General features: G+C 49.2%; 1 protein-coding gene across 3 annotated transcripts; it reads left to right on the forward strand.

The window, feature by feature from the left end:
* The first annotated feature begins 595 nt into the window (after positions 1 to 595).
* COPS7B (COP9 signalosome subunit 7B) lies at positions 596 to 18577 on the forward strand. Of its 3 annotated transcripts, none has more exons than XM_086467530.1 (7): positions 596 to 623; positions 2598 to 2773; positions 4100 to 4175; positions 5701 to 5789; positions 6366 to 6568; positions 7828 to 7933; positions 18161 to 18577. In XM_086467530.1, exons 2-7 carry the CDS (start codon positions 2612 to 2614, stop codon positions 18404 to 18406), a joined length of 882 nt encoding a protein of 293 aa, XP_086323656.1. In that variant the 5' UTR covers positions 596 to 623; positions 2598 to 2611; the 3' UTR covers positions 18407 to 18577. The 3 variants fall into 3 exon arrangements, with proteins under 3 accessions (XP_086323656.1, XP_086323658.1, XP_086323657.1); XM_086467532.1 differs by lacking the exon at positions 18161 to 18577 and adding an exon at positions 13218 to 13263; XM_086467531.1 differs by lacking the exon at positions 18161 to 18577 and adding an exon at positions 9381 to 9588.
* The last annotated feature ends 952 nt before the right edge of the window (positions 18578 to 19529 follow it).

Here is a 19529-nt window from a genome sequence, read left to right on the forward strand (position 1 = left end):
TTGCCCGGTTTTTGCCATAAAATGGAAGATTTAATCCCCTCTGAGGGCTGCAGCGCACGCAAAGGCTCCGAGGAGGAGTGGAGCCGTGCAGGGGAGATGCCCGCGCTGCCATGCTGGCCGAACAAAGGACGCGCTACAGCGTGGCCTCACGACCGCGGCCCTTCGCACGGGTCCTTTCGGAGCGCAAAACCCCCCGACGCTCCCGCAGCACCTCACATCCCCGAAACGCGGAGGAGCCGAAACTTCGCGCGTTTGTTGTTAAAGGCGGCGGGGCCGCAGAGGCGGCCGCTCAGGGGGCTGCCGTGCCACAGCTCGGCGGGAGCCGCCGCCAGCGCAGCCCGCCCGCCCTTCTCCTGCCCCGGAGGGGCCCAGCCAGGTTCGCCCCCGGCGCGGCGGGGCGTGCACCGGCGGTAGCGGCCCCGCTTTGCCGAGGGATGCCGGGGCGCGGCGCCCGGGCCCGGCGGCCGCCCGAGGGCGGAACGCTCCGTTCGCGGCCGCGCGTTCCGGGGGAAGGAGCCGCGCGCGGGACCCCGGCGCCGCCATCATGGCGGCCTGAGGCGCGGCGGGCACGGCGCCGGGAGCCACAGGGCGGGAGGCCGGGTGGAGAGGCCGTGAGCGGAGAGGTAACGCCGGGGCAGGGAGCGAACGGCCCGTCCGCTCCTCCGCGCACCGACCCTTTCCCTTCCCCGCTCCGCGGCCGCGTCCCGGCGCTGCCGGGCGTGCGGCTCGCCGAGCCCCGGGAGGCGAGCGGGGAGCGGGGGTCGGCGGTGAGGGGCGAGAGGGCCCCGCGGCGGGACCTCGGTGAATCAACCCCCTGTGGCGGGGCTCCGCCCGCTCGGTGGGGCGCGATTCCTGAGGGCCTCGCCGGGGGTCTGCGGGGCCGGGGGGCCTGGAGGGCCGGGGGGCCTGGCTCCGTTTAAGGGTCTTCCGTTTGATTCAGCTCGGTCACTTCTCAGCAGGGGAGGTCGGTTGTGGAAGGAGCAGCGAGGCGGTCCCGGTGGCAGGGTTGTGAAGGCAGGTTGCAATAGCAACGCGGTGGTCTGAACGTTAACTTGGGAAGGGGGAAGGACCGGGCGTTCCTTTCCTAGCAGGGCATGGATAAAGCCAGCCGGTCTGCTGTATCCTCACACGCCAGCGTGGGTCTCAAGTAGTGAGGGAGGACAATAACTCGGGAACGGTGAAATCTGGATTTCATTCCCAGCTCGGTTGCTTCACGTGCTCTCCTGAGAAGATTGTCTGTCTGTTCCTTACCTGTGAGCGGGGAGATTGGTGCTGAGATACTCTCAGGTGTATTAGGAAGCCACGTTGAGGGTTATTGTATTGCAGGGATTTCACCGTTGAAACTGAGGTGCTCTTCAGCCGGGCTGCATGTGTGTCTCTGATGAAAGGCGTCCCAAAGAGACTTTACACTGAGAACCGAGAAATCTGTGTGGAGAGTGCAAAAGATTGCCTGCTCAGGTTGGCACCGTTTGTACCTGCAGGTGTAATGGAACGGAGTGAAGTGTATTTTTAGAAGTTGACTAATAAAGGAAGCTGGCTGCCTTGCCTTCACAAGTTTTAATTTGGTTAGGCATGGTAAAACAGTGTGAACATCTGTGTGATTGTACCACCCCCACGAGGGCAGATGTGGTCCCAGTGGTGAGACAGAATGAGACAGGTTCTCTGGTGGCTGGTTTTCTTCACCAGAGTTAAGGTTGCCTGCTATACTTGGTAATTATCCGATGCAAGCATGACACAAAAACCCCTCTTATCTGCCAAGTTCTTTGTTTGGTGTCTGAATAATATGCTTGGAAGATTTTTCTTAGTTGTTTGTAAACAAACAACTTATTTTGTTGAACTTGTTAATAAATAGTGGTTTATTTTTCAAAAACAACATGTTGGTGCTGGGAGACAAAATGCACACCAGAAATGTCAGGCAACAGCTGAAGACAAAGACCTCTCTTTATAGGGACTTAAATAGAGCCTTTGTAGAAAGGGTATTTTTATCACTTAAGCTTTCCAGTTAACCCAAAACACTTTAACTGTACGATGTAGCCTGGTAAGCTACTTAGAAGCTGCAGTTCTTTTTGCCTTTTAGGCTCAGAAAGCAATAGGAATTATGTACGCACGCTTTATCTATAGCCGGTGTCGAAGGACAAGGTATGGTGTGTGGGCCTACAAGGTGGATCAGTTCTTCACAGAGAATTCTTAGTTGCAGTTTTAAAGCTGTGCAAGGAGGAAGTCTTAGGTGGCCTCTAACAGATGTAACAATGAGCATTTTTGCTGTTGGCATTATTTGGCAGCGTTAGTAGAAGGAAAAGTCTGAAAACAGCATAGAGTCTAAACTCCTTTCCTACTAGCAGGAGTAGATCCTTTTAGGGAACTGACCAGACAGTCTGCAGAAATTTTGCTCAGAAATTTTGTTAATCGTTTTTGCTTCCCGGGTAAATCAGCAGTCGAACCTCCTGGTTTCCTGGCCTGCCCTCTGAATGCTGCAGAAAAACCTGGCTCTGCTGACACGGAAACGTTACGATGCTGAGCGTACCTTCTGACCCACTGTCAGGAAGAATTCAGCAGAGGAGAAAGGATTTATTAATATTATGTTCTTTTATTGACAGGTTGAAAACCTAGAATGGCAGGAGAACAGAAACCGTCCTGCAATCTTCTAGAGCAGTTTATTTTACTAGCCAAAGGTACAAGTGGCTCAGCTCTGACTGCCCTTATAAATCAAGTGCTGGAGGCTCCTGGGGTTTATGTCTTCGGAGAGCTATTGGAGTTAACCAATGTGCGAGAGGTAAGAGATGAGTTTCTATCCTAATGCCCCTTCTGCACTCCCAGTATAAGGGATCCCCAGGAGTTCCCCCAGGCAGGCTCTGTGTGAAATTTCTGTGCCAGGGCGGGCCTGGTGCAACTTACCTTGGTTCTGAGATGTTTGTGTATGAGAGATTGACGTCGCTTTTGCCTGTATATATTAGACATTAAAAAATACCTATATAAAGCTTTGCTGCCTTAATGTGATTGCTAATACAGCAAAAACCTGCCAGCAGCGCAGTAACCATTTTAAGAAGGCACCTAGCCAGCCAGCAACGAAAAAATCCATTTCTACTCCGTTGTCCTGGAAAGCGTAACTTCAGTGCTCTCCAAAAGTCTTCGTGAACAGATGTCTAGTGTATCAGGCCTGGGTGGCAACCAAATCCAAACCATTTCAAACCAAGGTGGAAAGTAAGTTCCAGAGCTTTTACTGAAAATGCCTCGCCAGCACCCCGTCTGCTACAGTGCGGGAATCTGTGTTGAGTATCTCTGCAGCTGGGGTGATGTGGCGTACAGCAGGTTTGGCTTTCCAGCTGGGCTCTTAGATATGCCGAAAAATGCCTCTATGGTTATTCAGCATCAACTTGCAAGTATGTTTTTTTCCTGGATCTGTGTGCAGCAAATGGTATTAAAAAAACCCCACTCAGTAAAAATCAGCACTTGGTGCTGCGGTTATTCCAGTGAAGTGTTTGCATGTCAGAGGAGTGCTATTGCTTTCACATGCACTTGACTTAAAATGTTCTAGCTTGCTTTGCTTTGAAGTTTTTGTGGCTCTGCAGGCAAGCTGTCTTAGCTTTCCCAGTAAGAGCAAGGATGCTTACGAACCAACACCATTGCCTGCTTGCTTGTCACGTCATAAGAAGAGCTGCCCCCGTACAACGTCAGCTGAAATGAAGAGTTGCCTTTTTCTTTTACCTCCTAAGGTGCCACACAAAGCAGCTGACAGTCCAAACTGTAGTTTAGTTCTGATGCGGAGAAACAACTGGATCATGCTGACTGTGAAACTGCTGAAATTTGCTGCTGCTCATGAGGCCTTAGAGAGGGTCCAGCTCTTTAAGATTGGGACATAATTGCTTTTCTGGGTGCTACTTGTCCTATGTAGATTTCAAACACGCTCTGGAGAAGTTGCCTACCAGGGTTGTATTGGCTGTTACTGTGTGATATCCCTGGATGCAGTCCTGTGTAACCTGCTGTAGGTGAACCTGCTTTAGCAGGGGGCTTGGACCAGTTGATCTCCAGAGGTCCCTTCTGACCCCCACCATGCTGTGATTCTGTTACATGGAATTTCTTTTGCTTTTTTCCCATCCAGCTTGCTGAAGGGTCTAATGCTGCTTATTTCCAGTTGCTGAACCTGTTTGCGTACGGAACGTACCCAGACTATGTAGGTAAGAGACTGGGTTGCCCTTTCAAATCGTCAGGGACGGCTCTTTGCTTTCTGTGGTACCTGGTGTAGTGTGGATGGGTAAAAGTTTCCAAGAACAGAATTTGCTGGGGAGAAGAATTGTTCACAGAGGGTCTCTGGGTCATACATGCTTTTTAATTGCTGAAAGGTGGAGATAAGGCTAGAGACTATGGTGTTTTTTACTGATCTGGATTGGACTGCAGCACTGGGTTGAGTTGGTCAGTAGCAGTATTCATAGACGTGCACAGGCCGCTTACCTCCGTGGAGTGCAATTTCAGACACCTGTTTTGAAATTTAGATGACACTGGCTATGGAAGCTGCAGAAAACTTAGACAAAATTGTTCTGCATTATTTATAAAAACCTGTGTGGTTTGTGGGATAACCTTATATTTTGCGACGGCATTGCTGAAACAAAATGAAGCGTTTCTTAGCTAGAATACAAATCGAAATAATTACTTTTGTACAGCTTCAGAAGGACTATGTGTGAATCATCTTAATATCTGTCGAGATGTGCTTTTATCGCTTGTGTTTATGCTTCCATTCTGCTACAATTTAATACTTCCTTTGTGGGTAGCAGCCTAATCCAGACCATTGCAGTGTGTGACAAATAATTCTGTCATAGTGCTGGCTATCGCTGCGGTGGATGAGCTGTCTTGTTGTGTAAGGAGAAGTGGCATCCGTAAGTGCAAGGACTGAATATTCCAGTGGCTGTGGAGCAACATGAGCCTCATGAATTCTGTGACTGATTAGAGGATGTGTTTGCTATGCGTGGGTCTTGTGTCCCAGCACGTGACAGCGCAGCTCGTTCTTCCTTTTCTAGTGAAGAATGAGAGGGAAAAGTAGTCAAAATGAAGAGCAGTGAATGAAGTGGGATGGATGGGAGAACTTGAGTGGCCCTGAAACACTAATTTCCATTAAAGCTGATATTTTAAAGAGTTTCTTTGCTTTGGAAAGCCGCCAGTTTCCTTTCTGATTTTAAATATTCATGAAGCACACGGATATAATACAATGACAGTGAGGCCATCTAGATTAATAATTTCTGCTCTCTTCCTGAGCCTGGTACTTTACACTTTAAACCCTAAATTCTGCAGCTCTTCAGAGAAATAAAACCAGCTCTATTTACAACCAGATCATCAAAGGGGGAAGATTTTATTCTGTTGGCTTATTAGTCAAATAAAAATGACTTTGTGGTAGAAGCAAAGCATTGACCAACCATTTTGGCAGGACGTCACTTGTGTAGATGTAAATGACGTTTTAATTCCAAACCCAGCGTTGCTAAAGAAGTAGAGAAGAATGGAATTGCCAACTTGTTTTTTAACTTTTCCCCTCTCTCCCTGGGTGTGCTAATCTACCATCAGCAGCAGCTCTCTCTGCTCACCAGCACCCAGTAGCTGGAGGAGTTCAGCCTTTTCGGGGTTTAGTGTGGTGTAACTAGCCTGAAGTTCTGCAGCCTGGATTATATGATTCTTGAAGCAGATTCCTAAATCTTGTCTTTTTAACATTAACAGCAAATAAAGATAACCTGCCTGAATTAACAGTGACTCAGAAAAACAAGCTGAAACACTTGACGATTGTAAGCCTGGCTTCCAGGATGAAGGTAGAGTGCACCGTGTATGGTAGTTGTCTTTTTGTTTGGTTTTGTTTTTGAAAATGGCATAAATTCCATAACATTGAAGTTGTATCGGACTGCATGAGTACTCACAAAAAATCCTGCAACTAGGGAAGTACCTGTGATGTGCAGTGTTCTCTCGTGCTGCATTTGGGACATTAATTTAGTGGACTTCCATGGATGAGATGTTGGGGGTGTCTGAACTGCCATGCAAATTGATCAGGAAGGGCTGGGAAACTTTTGTGTGGCTTCTTCACTGCTGGAGGTGGAGAATCGTTGTTAAAACCGCTGACTTTCTGTTCTTCAACATTCTTAATTACTTCTATAACCCCATTATGTTTTTGCCTCTAGCATGTGCTATGCCAAAGCTTCAGGAATTACCAAAGTTGTGTCAGAATATTATGTAGCCCAGTAGCAGGCGTTCGTTCTGCCACGATCAGTCACTGCTGTACTTGCAGGTTAAGGTGTAGGGTGCAATAAACATTTGGGTCTTGACCTTCTGAGACTTAGCTGTTCATTTTGGCTCTAGGACTGTTAACTTACTCTTGGGCTTGCTGTTTTTAGTGCATTCCCTATTCTGTGTTGCTGAAGGACCTGGATATGAGGAATCTGAGGGAGTTGGAAGATCTGATTATTGAAGCGGTTTATACAGATATTATCCAGGGCAAGTTGGATCAACGAAACCAGGTGCTAGAGGTGGATTTTTGTATCGGCAGAGACATTCAGAAGAAGGACATCAGTAACATTGTCAAAACGCTCCAGGAATGGTGAGGCAGTCTCTCCACCTTCCTTGTTCCTTGTACATAGGTTGTCCTGTTTTTTTTTTTCTTATTCCTCAAAGTTTCAAGTGCTGGCTCAACTTCATCATGTTCCATTAATTGGGAATCTTATGCTGTAAGTAGGCACTTGGAGGAGGAGTCTTGGAGCAAGTTATACAAGAGCCTGTGTAGGATTCAATTTGTGTTATGTATCAAGCCAAACTATACTAGGCCTCGAGATTCTGCTCTCACCATAGCTTTTACATAGCAAAACCCTAGCAAGGAGTCAGAGCCTTTTCAAACAGACATGCCAAAATGATCTTATGGTGGGAGCTGCTCCGCTTTCTGCCATTCCACTTGATAACAAAACCAGAACTGTCCATTACTTTTCAGCCTTTTTTACTGTGATAAACCACATGGGCAAATTCTGGAGAGTCACAGTTCTTTGGAGGGGATGTCTCTTCAAGTTTGAAGTTTCAGATGCCTTTGTTTGCCTTCGCTTTGGTCCTGCAAATGCAGGCTGCAGGCAGCCGTGTTGGGACTGTGGTGCTATCTTTTTGTACCTTTGCCAGGAAGCTGCTTCTCATCTTTCTGTAGGATTCCCTTCCCTCCCAAAGAAATTCCCCTGAAGATTGTGGAGTCTGTGGCAGGTTCTGAGCTGACTGGAAATTGCTTCCTAGTTGCTGTGGTAATGAGTGTATGAAAAGTAATTGAACTGCTGGGCAAATATGCCGTCCTGAGGTGGGGGTGGGTTTTTTTCCTTCTCTACTCCAACTCCCTCAATCCCATCACAGTGGGAGGGCTCTGGCAGCTTCCAGGACCTTACAACATTGTTTGGAAGGTAAGAGTGAACCCACTGCCAATTCCCTTTCTGTCCTCTCCAGTTACAAGTTCTGTGTGGGAGCAGTGCTCTTGTCTTCTGAACACTTGACAGGCAGGAGGATTCTCTCAATCTCATTTTTTTTTGTTTAATTTTAAAATCTTACTTACTTTTGAAAAATGCATTGCATCCCCATTTAAGTAGTAATTCTGATGGAAGTTGAAAGTGTGTTGAACCTGCCCTAACTGATGGTAAGATGGGCTCTGTAAATAGTGCTGTGAAATACACTGAGTAAGTAGCAAAGCTTTTTCTTGTCAGCTTTTTGGAATTCTAGTCTTTAAGCAGGAGGTAGAAATGTAATGATCTCCTAAACTTGACTTTTCAGATTGTTTGATTGAGCTGCTCCAGAGAGGACTCATAAACAGTGTTTGACGTTTGTGTCTTGCAGGTGCGACGGTTGTGAAGCGGTTCTTTTAGGAATTGAGCAACAAGTACTTAGAGCCAACCAATACAAAGAGAACCATCACCGAACTCAGCAGCAGGTAGAGATGGAGGTGGGTGGAGAGTCGCTTCAGACCACTCTGTGCTTTTTGATAAACGTTTGTTTACTGAAGAAAATAGTCTGCTGACACCCGGTCAATGGTCATGGCTTCTCTGAAGCAGGCTAGGAGTCATGCAAATCAGATGTGGCGGTTTTGGGGGGGGGGAGAAAACGCATCTGCTTCCATGTGCTAGTAACACCACAAACCTCAAATTTGCTGACTCTGAGCAGGTTGGAACTTTTCTTTATAAATTTTTATAAATTTAGCCTAGGTGGCTGCACTAGCTATGGTTTCCTGAACGGATTTGTTAGAAGTGTGCTTTTAACGCAGAGCTTTGATGGCATTCTGTTCCTTTTGTGCAAGGCAGGAAGGAAGGAAAAAACAGTTGTCTTTGTTTTAAACCTGAAAGTGTCATTAACAAAAAATCTCTCGAGTCTCATTGCTTTTGCAAAAAGTGCCCTCGGGAGCTTCTTTCGGGGGGGGTGGGTCACATTGAGCACCCAGATGACGCTCTCCAGCAGCGTGGCCTGGGCGCGCTCCTGCCTCTGTTCCTGCGCAGCCAGGCGGTAGATGGCAGCACAGGCACGCGATTTTAGCTCCTGCTGATGTGTATTTACTTGTGAGAACAAATCTTGGCTAATACAGCTGTAAAGGTGAAAATGGTCCTCCCGAGACACATGCTCAGGGTTTATTTCTCGCAGAGTGCTGCATCCCTGCAGGTTTACGTTTGCCTTCTGAAGCAGCGTACGCTTGGCGGCTTGATTGGCATCCCTAGTGCATTTGGTTTGCCAGATGCCTTTGGCCCGGAGTTGGCCCACCTGACTCCTGAAGTTGTTTTGGCCTGTGAGGTTTTTGGTTTGGTTTGGTTTGACTTTTTAAGGTTTGCTCATTCTATTTCTGGTGAGCCCTACAGGGTTCCGGCGGACAGAGTATGGTGCCTGGTGCTGTATCTCTCCTTTTCAGCCAGAGTAGTAGAAGCAGTATTGCTGCCTCCCACAGAACCAGTTTCTGTTCTTGCTTCTAGCAAATCTCTGTGGTTCGGACAGCCAGCTAGGCCAAGTGGCATTTTCCCTTTTCAAGTGCAGTCCTAAGTATAAGTTTGTTTCTTTCGCAGTCTCCTTTGTCCTTCCTGCTTCTGGCCAACATAATGGTAGGATGGCTGCCTTCTGCACCAAGGCAGTAGTAGGTGGTACAATATTGTGCCTTTGTCTGTTAGGGGGAAAAAAAAAAAGTTCGTTATTCCATATTGGACCCAGACTGGAAATATTAATAACTGGCTGTAAGTGAGGATGAAACATTGCCTTTAATAAACTCAAGTGCAGAGCATGTTTCTGTTGGGAGAGTTTATTTTATAATCTCCACTCTGTGCTCCAGGGGTTTTTCAATATGTTTATGAACAGAGTTTCTGCTGCGAGAGGAGGAGGAACCAGGTGCTGATTCACTGTCTCTTCTTGGCCAGGTCACAAACATAAAGAAAACATTAAAAGCTACAGCCTCGTCGTCGGCACAGGAGATGGAACAGCAGCTGGTAGAGCGAGAGTGCCCTCCACACACAGAACAAAGGCAGCCCACAAAGAAGATGTCCAAAGTCAAAGGGCTGGTCTCCAGCCGTCACTAGAACATACCATCTAAATGTCATTCAGCTAGGAATGACAACAGGAGGAGCAAGAAAGGGCCTGCGTCTCCTTTTTCAGTGGGTTCTGGGCCAGTCCTTCCAGGCTGGCAAATAAAAGCCCTGTTTGAATACAGCTCCCAGTTAGCAGCACCTGGCTAAGTTACACTGTGCAGCCCCTATTAATGTCCAGGGTGTCCCTGTTCTGGTCCTGTAAAGAAGGACTTCTAAAGAGAGGGACTAACCAAAAGGGGCAGGGGAAAATAAAAAATCTGTGGACAGTTTTGCTCCCTCCCAGCCAGTCTCATTGCTGCTTAACCTTGAGGAAGCTGCTGTACTAAGTCAGATCTTGGGAGAACTTCTGTAGCAAGTGTCTGAATCCCAGGGTTGAAGTTTGGCTACCAAAGCCAGGCTGGGAGCGAGGAAGCCATCAACACAGATCTTTTCATTTCCAGAGGGAGCACAGAAAGGTTTCTAGGCCAGGAACTGCTTTATATGGAAGTCTTCAGCCTTTCTGCTACCCCTGTGTATTTTAAACTGGGGTGAAATTCACACTACCTCGCTCTGTGAAGATGAGATCCAGTGCTGGGCTGTTTACTTAACTGTCTGTTTACTGCCCTTACTAAGCCCTTTAATCTCTCACAGATTTAAAGCGCTGTTCTGCATCTCTGAGGCGTCAATACAATAAGGAGGAAGCAGGCTGCTCTTTCAAGCCTTCCTTCTTGCAGGTTGTTGGGGCTGTACTAGAAACTGTTTCCTTCTGAATGTGATGTGACCTCCCAGAGCTGCTTGTGAGTTGTTTCCCCCATTGATACCTTCCAAGGGTAAGGCATTCGCTCTTCCGTGGATGCTGGCGACAGTGGTCTGCGTGGGAGAAGAGCCCGTTTAGCATCGTGGCAGGCTGGTGGCCCAGGACCCACTGGCAGGGGTCGCAGCAGCATCCCCTTGCTGAAGCAATGGACTTGACTAGTCTTTCTGAATTTTAAACACTTTCAGGTTGTATTTTCCTCCCTTTTTTTTTTGTACATTGTTGTGATTCTAAAGCATTTCAGCCTTTGTTTTGTGGTTTTTTATTTTTTATTTGTTACAGACTAACTTCAGGTGATTTGCACCTAGTTTGGCAAGGTGCGGGGCTTTTTTTTTATTAAGGGGGAGGCTGGGGTTGGCATTGAAACAGTGATTCACAAAAAAGCACATTTTAGAAAAAAATTAAAAATGCTGATTTAATGTCAGAGTCTGGAGTCTTGGCTTTGAAGCTGCTTTAGGCTTGCAGTCCAACAGCACTTGTTCACTTGAGCATTTACTCGGTTCTTGACATTACGTTATCAGAAGGTTGTCCTGATCTCCCTGATGCGTCCAGGAGACAGGGAATTGCTCTTCCCAGTTTGTCAGTAGTTCGTCTTTGTCCAACTTTGTGCAGAAGGATCTGTGGCAAAGCCAGGAGCTGAGCCCAGTGTCCTGAGCCTAAACACCTTTGATGCCTGATTGTGGAAGGTGTGTAGTTGTGCTCTGTCTTAGGCCGGTCAGTTCCTTCCTCTGGGTCTAGCAGAGTTCTGCTTTGTAGTTTGGCCCCTGCATTTCACTTCACTCCATGCTGTAAAGAGAAGGGCTTTCCGTGAGCAGGCAGGGGAGCTGTTGAAGCAGAGGGCTGTGACAGTGCTCCAGTCCTGCAGCCAGCTGTCACCTACACTTGCCTGTGCATTGCACGTGCCTTCCTCTTAGTGCTACCAGAATTCTTTGCCGTCTGCGTGGTTTTGGTCCTCAGTCGCAGGACTTGTTGTACACTTGTGAAAGTAAATTCCTTTTCTTCTCCTGCAGTGCAGGCACACCAGCTTTTAATCTTGAGAGGCGGATCTAAATACCTCCCGTCCAGTTGCCTCTGGGTCAAGTCTCTTGTTTTTTGATTCTTTGCCAGCGCTCTCTCCCCCAAGAAATGCTAGGCAAAAAGTTGCCAGGGAAGGATGTTAAGTAAGGCGGGAGCACAAAGCCTTCCCCTATATCTCAAGGGAACTGTTTCCCAAGCAGTGGCAGTACTAGTTTCTGTATTAAATTTTCAGGAGGTGTAGGTGGACTTTGTGTACCCAAGTCTCATAGATCTGTGCGATGGAGGTGTGCTGAGTCTGTTTCTGGCTTCCCACTTGGGCAGCTGCAGTGTACTGGTCATCCAGTTTCTCACTAGATTTGACTGTGGTCCTCACTAGCTGTTTTCTTTCCGTCTCATTTTTAGTATCAGGCCTCAGCAAAGAGGCAGGAGGAATACAAATGCCTCTGGAAATTGTTTTAGCTCCTCGGCAAGCCACAGTCTGCTGGGGAAGTAGATGTGAATTTGGCATCCTCGGTGTTTGTTCCCTGCCAGTTACAGGAGTCACATTAGTTTGCTGAAGCTTCTTTAGTGTGTTGGAAGTTTTCGAGTTTGTTCTTACGTTTTTGCTGTTCTCAAAGCCTGGCTGGGGGTGAAGATCTTATTTATGCTTCAGTACACATTGCCTTTGATCAGCAAAGAAGCAAAGGAGGAAACAGCACTTTGAATAAAGAGCTGTCCCGTGCTTGATGGCGATAGAGGAGAGAGAAGGGAATGGGATATTGGAGGGAACCGAGCTGTTTGCATCTTTGGCTTTCCTGGTGTGCCAGCGATGCACTTGGTGCCGCAAAAGGAGGGGGGCGTCTTTGCAACGAGCCCAGTCTGAGATGAGTCATTAACAAATGACATGCACAGAGTACCTGGGGGAGGCAAACAGCTCTGCAGCAGCTGGTTAATGAATCTGGCTTGAAGGAAAGAGTTAGAAGCTATTCCAGGAATGAAGCTGAAGGCATAGTTGTTAACAGGGAAGGATGCAGGAGGTGCTATGGTGTTTGAGAAGGACAACAGATAAAAAACTGCCTTGGCTGCCTGTGACTGCCGGGAGGGCAGTAAGTCGGAGCCAGAGTTGTGTGAATTAGGGGCTGGTGGGGGCTAAATTGCAGGCAGTTTCAAGTGGGAAGTGCCTGGGGAGCCTAATTGTGCCATGGGGACAAGAGGGAGGTGGAAGCAGAGGTGGGTTTGATGCAAACTCCCGTGTATTGCTTGTGCCTGCTGGAGTCAGCTAATGCAGTTTGCCTGAGCGCTGCTGGACACTGCTCCCTGATGGGGGGAGAGCATCCTGCCCTGCTTTGGTTTATGGCAGCAATGGGCTGCTCCAGCTGCAGCTCACTTCAAGATTGCAGCAGGACAGAGTTTGAGCTATTGAACTTCTGTTTGCTGCCTCCACCCAGAGGGAAACCAAGTAGATGGAGCTGCCTTCCCTCTGCTCTTCAGGGCTTTATTGTCTAGCGTCATGTTCTGCAGCTCCACTTGTACTAGTGCTTGTTTAATATGGAATTGAGCACTGAGCTGGAAAATGGAAGAGAGGATCTCAGCTGATTGCAGTGCTGGTAGACTGCCCTAGCCCTAAAGCTGTGCCTCATGCTAACAAATGTCCCTGGCGTTCCTGCTGTGACTCAGTTGATACCAGCTAACATCAGGCAATTCTGGAACATCATAAAGCAGTGCTGATGTCAATCTTTTTACAGAAAAAAGTTTTGGCTCGCAAACTCTTGTTCTTTTCCTTCCCTCCTCACCCCCTTAGATAAGTGAAATGCTAGCTTAGTCTTCTGTTGAGAGCAGGAGGGAAAATCAGGGATGCTGACAGACCCTTCTGTGTTCAGATGTGAGACCCATCCTGCAGTCAGTGTTGTGCAGACTTCTGAAGTCCCACGGGTGCCTGTGGAGCTGCGCTCAGGCTCGCACGTCTCTCTCCGTGGATTTGCTACAGGAGCAGGACCTGCAGAGCTGCTCTCCAGAGTGAAGCTGAAGCTCTTGTTCCCATAGAAGAGAGTGGTGGTGAGAGGTGGCCGTTCTCCCACCAGCCCTGCAAAGTGAATTTTGCTGAACAGCTTTCTGTTCCTGGAAGAGTGGAAAATGATACAGAACCCAGTGAGTGTTTTTGGGTTTAGTGTCCTTATCCTCTGAGGGTAAAATGCATTGGTCCACGTGCACAAAAAAGAAGTTGGGCTCGCTCACTGCAGGGGAGGCAGAAGGAAGAGTGCCATCAACTTTTGATAGCTGTATCATAATGTAAATAATGTAACAAATCGCATGGGTAAACCAAGCTTTTCCTAAACTTTCAGTTCTGTACAGGTTTATACAAGTGTATCTAAGGTGTTGAGAGAGGCCTCCGATTTTGAAAGCCACATAAAGCCCACCTCCTGCGGGGGTAAAACAGTCTGAGCTTATGTGTTTGTAGGCCGGCTGGGGCTGCTGTTTGTTACTTCAGTGTCTGAGCCTGTTGCAAACTTTTTCTGAATAATGGGGAAATGGAGGATTTGAAGAACCTGCCTCACAAAGTTTTCTGTTGTGGTTTCTTTTTTTTTTCCCCCGCTAAGTCCTCTGTAGCATCTGACCTAACGCAAGGGATCCAAAACCTGAATCTATCTAGCTTATTTTTGTGTAATCTGAGAGAGTAACCCAGGGGCTTCAAGAAAGGTAAATTTAAGTTTAGTGATCTCAGTTCCTACTTGTAACTTCAACCTTGTATTTTTATGACGGAATTTTAACCTGGCAGTCTGATTGAATTTCTCGGCAGAGTTTTAGAAATATGTAATTGTTTCACTCTGCTCCACGGTGAAGGTCGGTGTCTGTCAGGGACTGTTGACATTTTGCTGATATTCCATCAAGCTTGGCCCTACCACAGAGCTACCAGGGGTAAGTAACTGAAGCTAGAGAGGTGTACCGTAAAGAGAGTGCGAATTTACCCCCTAGCCTAGGCTGCCCCCTGCTTCTTAGCAGCACTGTGGTGGTACCTGCATCCCTGACCTGACCAGGGAACCAGCCAAAGGATTAGGCAGAGCAGCACCTTGCTCCCTGTCTCCAAATACGCAGGCGCGCACGCTGGTTTTCCCCACAGTGTGTAGGCCTTGCAAGATGCCCCGATGTATTTGGTACAGGCTGCAAATTGCATGAGTGTGATAGCTGTGACCATGGCTTTTTCTTGTCAAGAAGGAGAAAAGATGTCCCTGCTCTAGCGAATGAACATGCCCACTGGAAATTCCAGGCACTAATAGGATGCCAGAAGGTCACTTAACAGTGCTGAAATGTGCGTTTCCCCACAGAGCGCAAAAGAATTGGTGCCGGTGGTCCTTGTTTGGTGCAATTTTAGTGAAAGGTAGGACACCCTCCCGCAGCTCCAGGTCTCCTGTAGAGGCTTGTGAATCTCGGTGTCGTTACGGCATTTTTCAAACACTCGTGCACACGTGATGCCTCTGTGCTTCCAGAAGAGCTGGCTGTGGTGGGCAGCGATGCCTCGCTCCATCAGAGCTCGGCCTTTTTGCAAGTGTTTTGAGCTTCGCTGGCCTCAGGGCTGTACCTTCATGGGTGTGAAGTCTGGAAGCAGTGCTGTCTAGCCCTCCAGACTCTTCCTGAAGATGCTGTTTATCTCGCCAGCCCTGATGTTTCAGTCGCCGTCTCGTGATCAGCACAGTCCTGAGGCTGATCTGCGCCGATGGAATAAGTAACGTCTCGATGTTTCATTGTCACCTTCGCAGCTGTTAGAGAGCACCAGCTCCTACAGGATCACCTGCCAGCTGTGATGCTATTCCTTTTACATCACGACTGCGAGATGACACCTCTCCTTGCTGGCAGACAAGCCAGGTGGGTAGGCATTGCTCCTCGGAGCTGTTCTGCGTCTAGAGAGGCACAGGCTGTTGCCTGGTTTAGCGCAGTGGAAATCAAGGACAAGGGCAGTGTTACAAATAAGGGGCAAAGCATGGAGCTGTGTCCTCTTCCAGCTCTGCTACAGCTGCAGAAAGCAACCTTGGGCAAATCAGCTCCTCTGCAGCTGCGTTTCCCAGGACAACCTCTCTCTTGCGTGTGCTGACTCTGTGACAGAGGTTTGATCTGCTGGCTGGGCAGAGGTTCGTTGCTGATGGCGTTGGAGATGATGTGTGTGTACGGCAGGGGGGGAATCTTAAAGCTTTTCAAGCTTTTCTAGAAGTCATCTTCTTCCTGTGTACCATACCCTTCCTTTCCCCTGATGCAAATAAGGAGATCCATCGTGGGAATATCGGCCTGGAGTATTATGGGTAATATGCCAGGTTAATTATGGAGGGGGCAGGAAAAATAGCCTGTGCCGTTTTCAACAATATCAAAGGGATGCTACCTAATGATTTTCCTATTAGCTGTTTTCCCAGTCTGCCAGTGTCGCTGCAGAAGTGTCATTTACAAAGGCAGTTTGCAACTCATTACCCTGGATTTTCACTGTAGTTCTGCTCCAGAGAGCATGGGCTTTTGCTGTGTGCCCCAACCTAATGAATTGCCTGATTTGGTTAGTGCTGCCATCCCTTCTGACGAGGTTAGTTGCTGACTGACAGGAAGGGGCCTGAATTCAATTCCCTTCTTGTTTTCAACTTTCACTTGTGTCAAGCGCAGGCTCCCTCTGGAAGCTGCCCTCTGATTCCTTCCCTTTGTTTTTCTGCATTCTAAGGGAAGCAGCCCATGCTTGGAGAAGTCCTAGAGCAAGTGGCAGGGGCGTGTGTGCTGCTGCCCCTGGCAGTCCCTGCTCAATGCCTCAAGTTCCTTCCAGCTGGAAAATTCCACTGCTCTCCTGCTCTGGGCCTCTGGGTTTTTCTTTTTCTTCATTGATTTGGGATTTGCTGTCACCTGAGCTGGGCTTTGTAACCCTTCAGCAATAAATACCTTGGAAAAATGGCATTAATGGTACCAGGGAAAAACATTCAATGTGGGCTGGGGCAACAGAAATGATTTCCAACAAGGCAGCTGTGTCCCTGTTGTGGGAGCTCCAAGGTCTGCTCTGGCCTGTTTGGGCTTTGCAAGGCACCTGTACGACAGTGCTGGAGAAAGGTCTTGTTCTTTTTCACTGGAGAGCAGTGTGCTTTTTCAGGCTGGGGGCCTATGGCTCATCTCATGCTAGGAACAGCTTCTGGGAAGCGGAAATCGAGGCTGTTCCTGTGTCATGTCACAAGTGCTCCCACTTGGAAGCTCAGTGTGGCTGCTGCTCGTTCAGCTGGTAGCGTAGGAAATGTGTAGGACCTGAGGTGCTAGTTTGACCTGAGCGTGGACAGAGGAGCTTGGGAATCCTGCCACCCTCACTTCCAGGTGTGTGTGTACTCCTCTGCTAGATGCCATTCTCCGAGCCTGCTGTTGAGATGGCAGATGCCACCCCCCTGAGGCTGCAGCTTGCATCCAGGGCAGCTCTTGCTGTTCAGTTAGGCTGTCTCCGGGCTGGGATGTGGCAAGAGAATTTTCCAGTGCTGGCCCTGGATCCTTTGACTGGATGTCATGAGGATTTGACCTAGCTGGCCCACAAGGCAGGCAGTGACGTGAGATCAATTTGTTTCTACCGCATGTGATGCCTCCTCCCCTCCGAATTAGATTCCTGTGGCTCCTCTCTTTCCTGCGGAGCCCCTGTCAGGGAGACCCAATTGTGGCCTTATCAGGTGCTCGCTGTGCTCTAATGAGCCGTTCCCCTTTCCCGTGCTGGCCTGTCCACCGAACCGAGGAAGGTGCTTGTTGGCACTCTGAAAACTGCCCTCTGCTCGCCATGCCCCCCTTCCGCCTGCCAGACCCGCCGGTCCGGCTGTGCCGCCTGGGGGCCAAGGTGGAGCGGACCTGAAAGTTTTCCCAAGTGCTCTTTCACCCCTGCGTGCTGCCTTCTGTCTTGAACATCAGCTCACACCCTGACGTGGGCACGGTGTTCCCGTCCTGCAGGTGGGACAGGGTGACTTACCCCTGGTCAGAGCGGAAGCAGCAAAGCGAGGAGCCAAGTTGTTATCCCTTCCCTCTGCACAGGGAGCTCTCGCTCGGATCACTCTCCTTCTGCCAAACTAGTGTCCTTTTGCAGTGCAGCTTTATCCTTTTCCTTGGGCTTGCTCTTTTGCAGCAAGCCCAGTGGATGGAAGGAACCCGCGCTATGGGGCTGCGCTCTTCTCCTCAGACTGTGCTACAAACGGGAGCCCAGACCCGTGTGTGATCGCTGGGATCTCCTCCAGCCTGAGCTCAAGTTGTGCCCCATGGAGGTGGTCAAATTTTGAGGACTGAATTCCTGAGACCAAGCTCCCTCTGCTCTGTTAAGGAGGGGCCCTCTGCCACCAGGCAGATGGTTTCATTCCAGCTCTGCCTTTGCAGCAAAGTGCCAAAGCTGGAAGGGGAATTGGCCCCACCTTGGCTGCAGCCTGGTACTCTGTGGTGGTCACTACTCTGGCTTCATGCTGAAGGACCAAGACCCCGAGGGGGACCTGCAGTGCCACCTCCTTACACCACTGTTCAGACCTGGTGCGTGAGGTCTGCACTGTAGGTGATTCCTTATTGTTCCTTAGCTTTGCTCGGTGGCATCAGACAGTCCCCACTGATGGACATCTCTTTAGGAGCTCCTGGTACAGCCCCTTCTTCCCTCTAAAGGTGTGGGGAGCCGGTAGGGTGACCTTCACGGGTGTTGTACTTGCCCCACAGAGCCCTGCCAGCAGGTTGTCATTACCTGTGGACAGCTCTGGAGGGCCCTAGCAGACCCTCAGGCAGGGCAGGAGCTGCCAGCTGCCCGTCCTGCCTGTCTCCCTCCTAGCCCGGCCTCCCAGGGTCTTGATTTTGTTCCCCATAGGCAACGTCTGACGTGGTCCGTCAGCTGCTGCTCCCCGTTCAGCTGGACGCTGTGGGCACCGCAAGGTGGGTACCTGTCTCTGACGGAGGCTTTGCTCATACGAGGCGAGAAACGTCCCGCGTGCGCTCCGAACCTGATGGAGCTGTCGGGGGTCTGGATGAATCCTCTTGTTCTGTAAACCTGATGTTCTCTAATAGTTGGCTAGAATCTGGCTGGAGGTTTCTATGGTTTCCTGGTGGTTGCTAAGGAAAAGGATCTCTCTGCCTCTAGGTCTTGGTGACTTTCTTTCTGCCCTGTCCTAGGCACCGAAGCCCAGCAGAACATAATGCTCGTTGTTTCCCAGCCCACTACAATGGTCAGGGCATAATTTGTGACTCCTGTCACGGCTGGACTGGGCGCCTGCCACTCTTTTTTTTTTTTTTTCCCCCTCTCCTAAGGCCTCTTTGAAGAATGAGACCAAAGAGCCTTCATGCAGGAGTTTGCATGTTCGCTGCGCTCCCCACCCCCTCGCTTGCTGTTTCCTCTAGAGCTCCCAGTCATTTTAACGATTTATTTCGTGCACTTTACATAGCAGGAAGCTGTAGGGGCAGCTGTGTCCGTGAATCCCTACCAGGCAGCCCTCAGTATATTTTGGTCTGTCTATGTACTGTCCCAGGCCCAGTGAAATAAATCTCTGCTGGAGGAAGGGACTTTACAGCTTAGCGGTGAAAGTTTGGTGAATGGGAATGTCAACAAGGTACTTAGGGAGCTGCTGGATCCCGGAATAAAAGTGCCTCCAGCATAAAGCTCTGTTCCCTCGAGTGCCGCCGAGGGCCGGATCCAGCGCGGTCTCTTCGTTGCTGTCAGCAGGGGCTGCATCTCTGTACGGCACCTGGGCATAAAGCTACAGGTGGGGGCTGAGATTCGGACCCAAACCTGCAGCCTGGGCACTGTTAAGACACGTCTAGGCCAAACGCTGCTGGTGTCGCACCGCCGTCAGTCCGGGTCTAGGCTGTTGGGGCGTGATGGGTTTATTTCCAGGGGTTCCCTTCAGGGTCTGGGCAAGGGCGAGCTGCCCGCGGCCGCGCTCTCGCCAGGAGCTCAGCGGGGTTCTGCAGAGGTGCACAGCTCCGGGCAGGATTCAGGCCACCAGAGCACCACAGCGTTGGGCACAAGTTTACTTTTGCCTACAGGATCAAAGCTTAAAGTATCAGCTGGCCTTTCTCTTGCTCCCGACTTTTTCTAAAACATCTGAACAATTTCTTCTTTAACTCTGTTAAAATCAGTCAACCTGACGTTTAAATTGTATGTGAATTTGATAAATAAAGACAGGTTACAAAATGCCACACGGAATGATTTTTTTTTTTTTAAGTTTTTCAACTACTTAGGA

This window comes from Leptosomus discolor, chromosome 7 (assembly GCF_034619465.1).
Source record: "Leptosomus discolor isolate bLepDis1 chromosome 7, bLepDis1.hap2, whole genome shotgun sequence".
NCBI lineage: Eukaryota > Metazoa > Chordata > Aves > Leptosomiformes > Leptosomidae > Leptosomus > Leptosomus discolor.

What these genes read in the sequence shown, in the direction of transcription:
- COPS7B (XM_086467530.1), top strand. Translation starts at nt 2,612, where the DNA reads ATGGCAGGAGAACAGAAACCGTCCTGCAATCTTCTAGAGCAGTTTATT. An exon ending in GCCTGGCTTCCAGGATGAAG is followed by an intron (nt 5,790 to 6,365) that starts GTAGAGTGCACC and finishes TGCTGTTTTTAG; the next exon opens with TGCATTCCCTATTCTGTGTT. An exon ending in AGCAGCAGGTAGAGATGGAG is followed by an intron (nt 7,934 to 18,160) that starts GTGGGTGGAGAG and finishes TGTTCCCCATAG; the next exon opens with GCAACGTCTGACGTGGTCCG.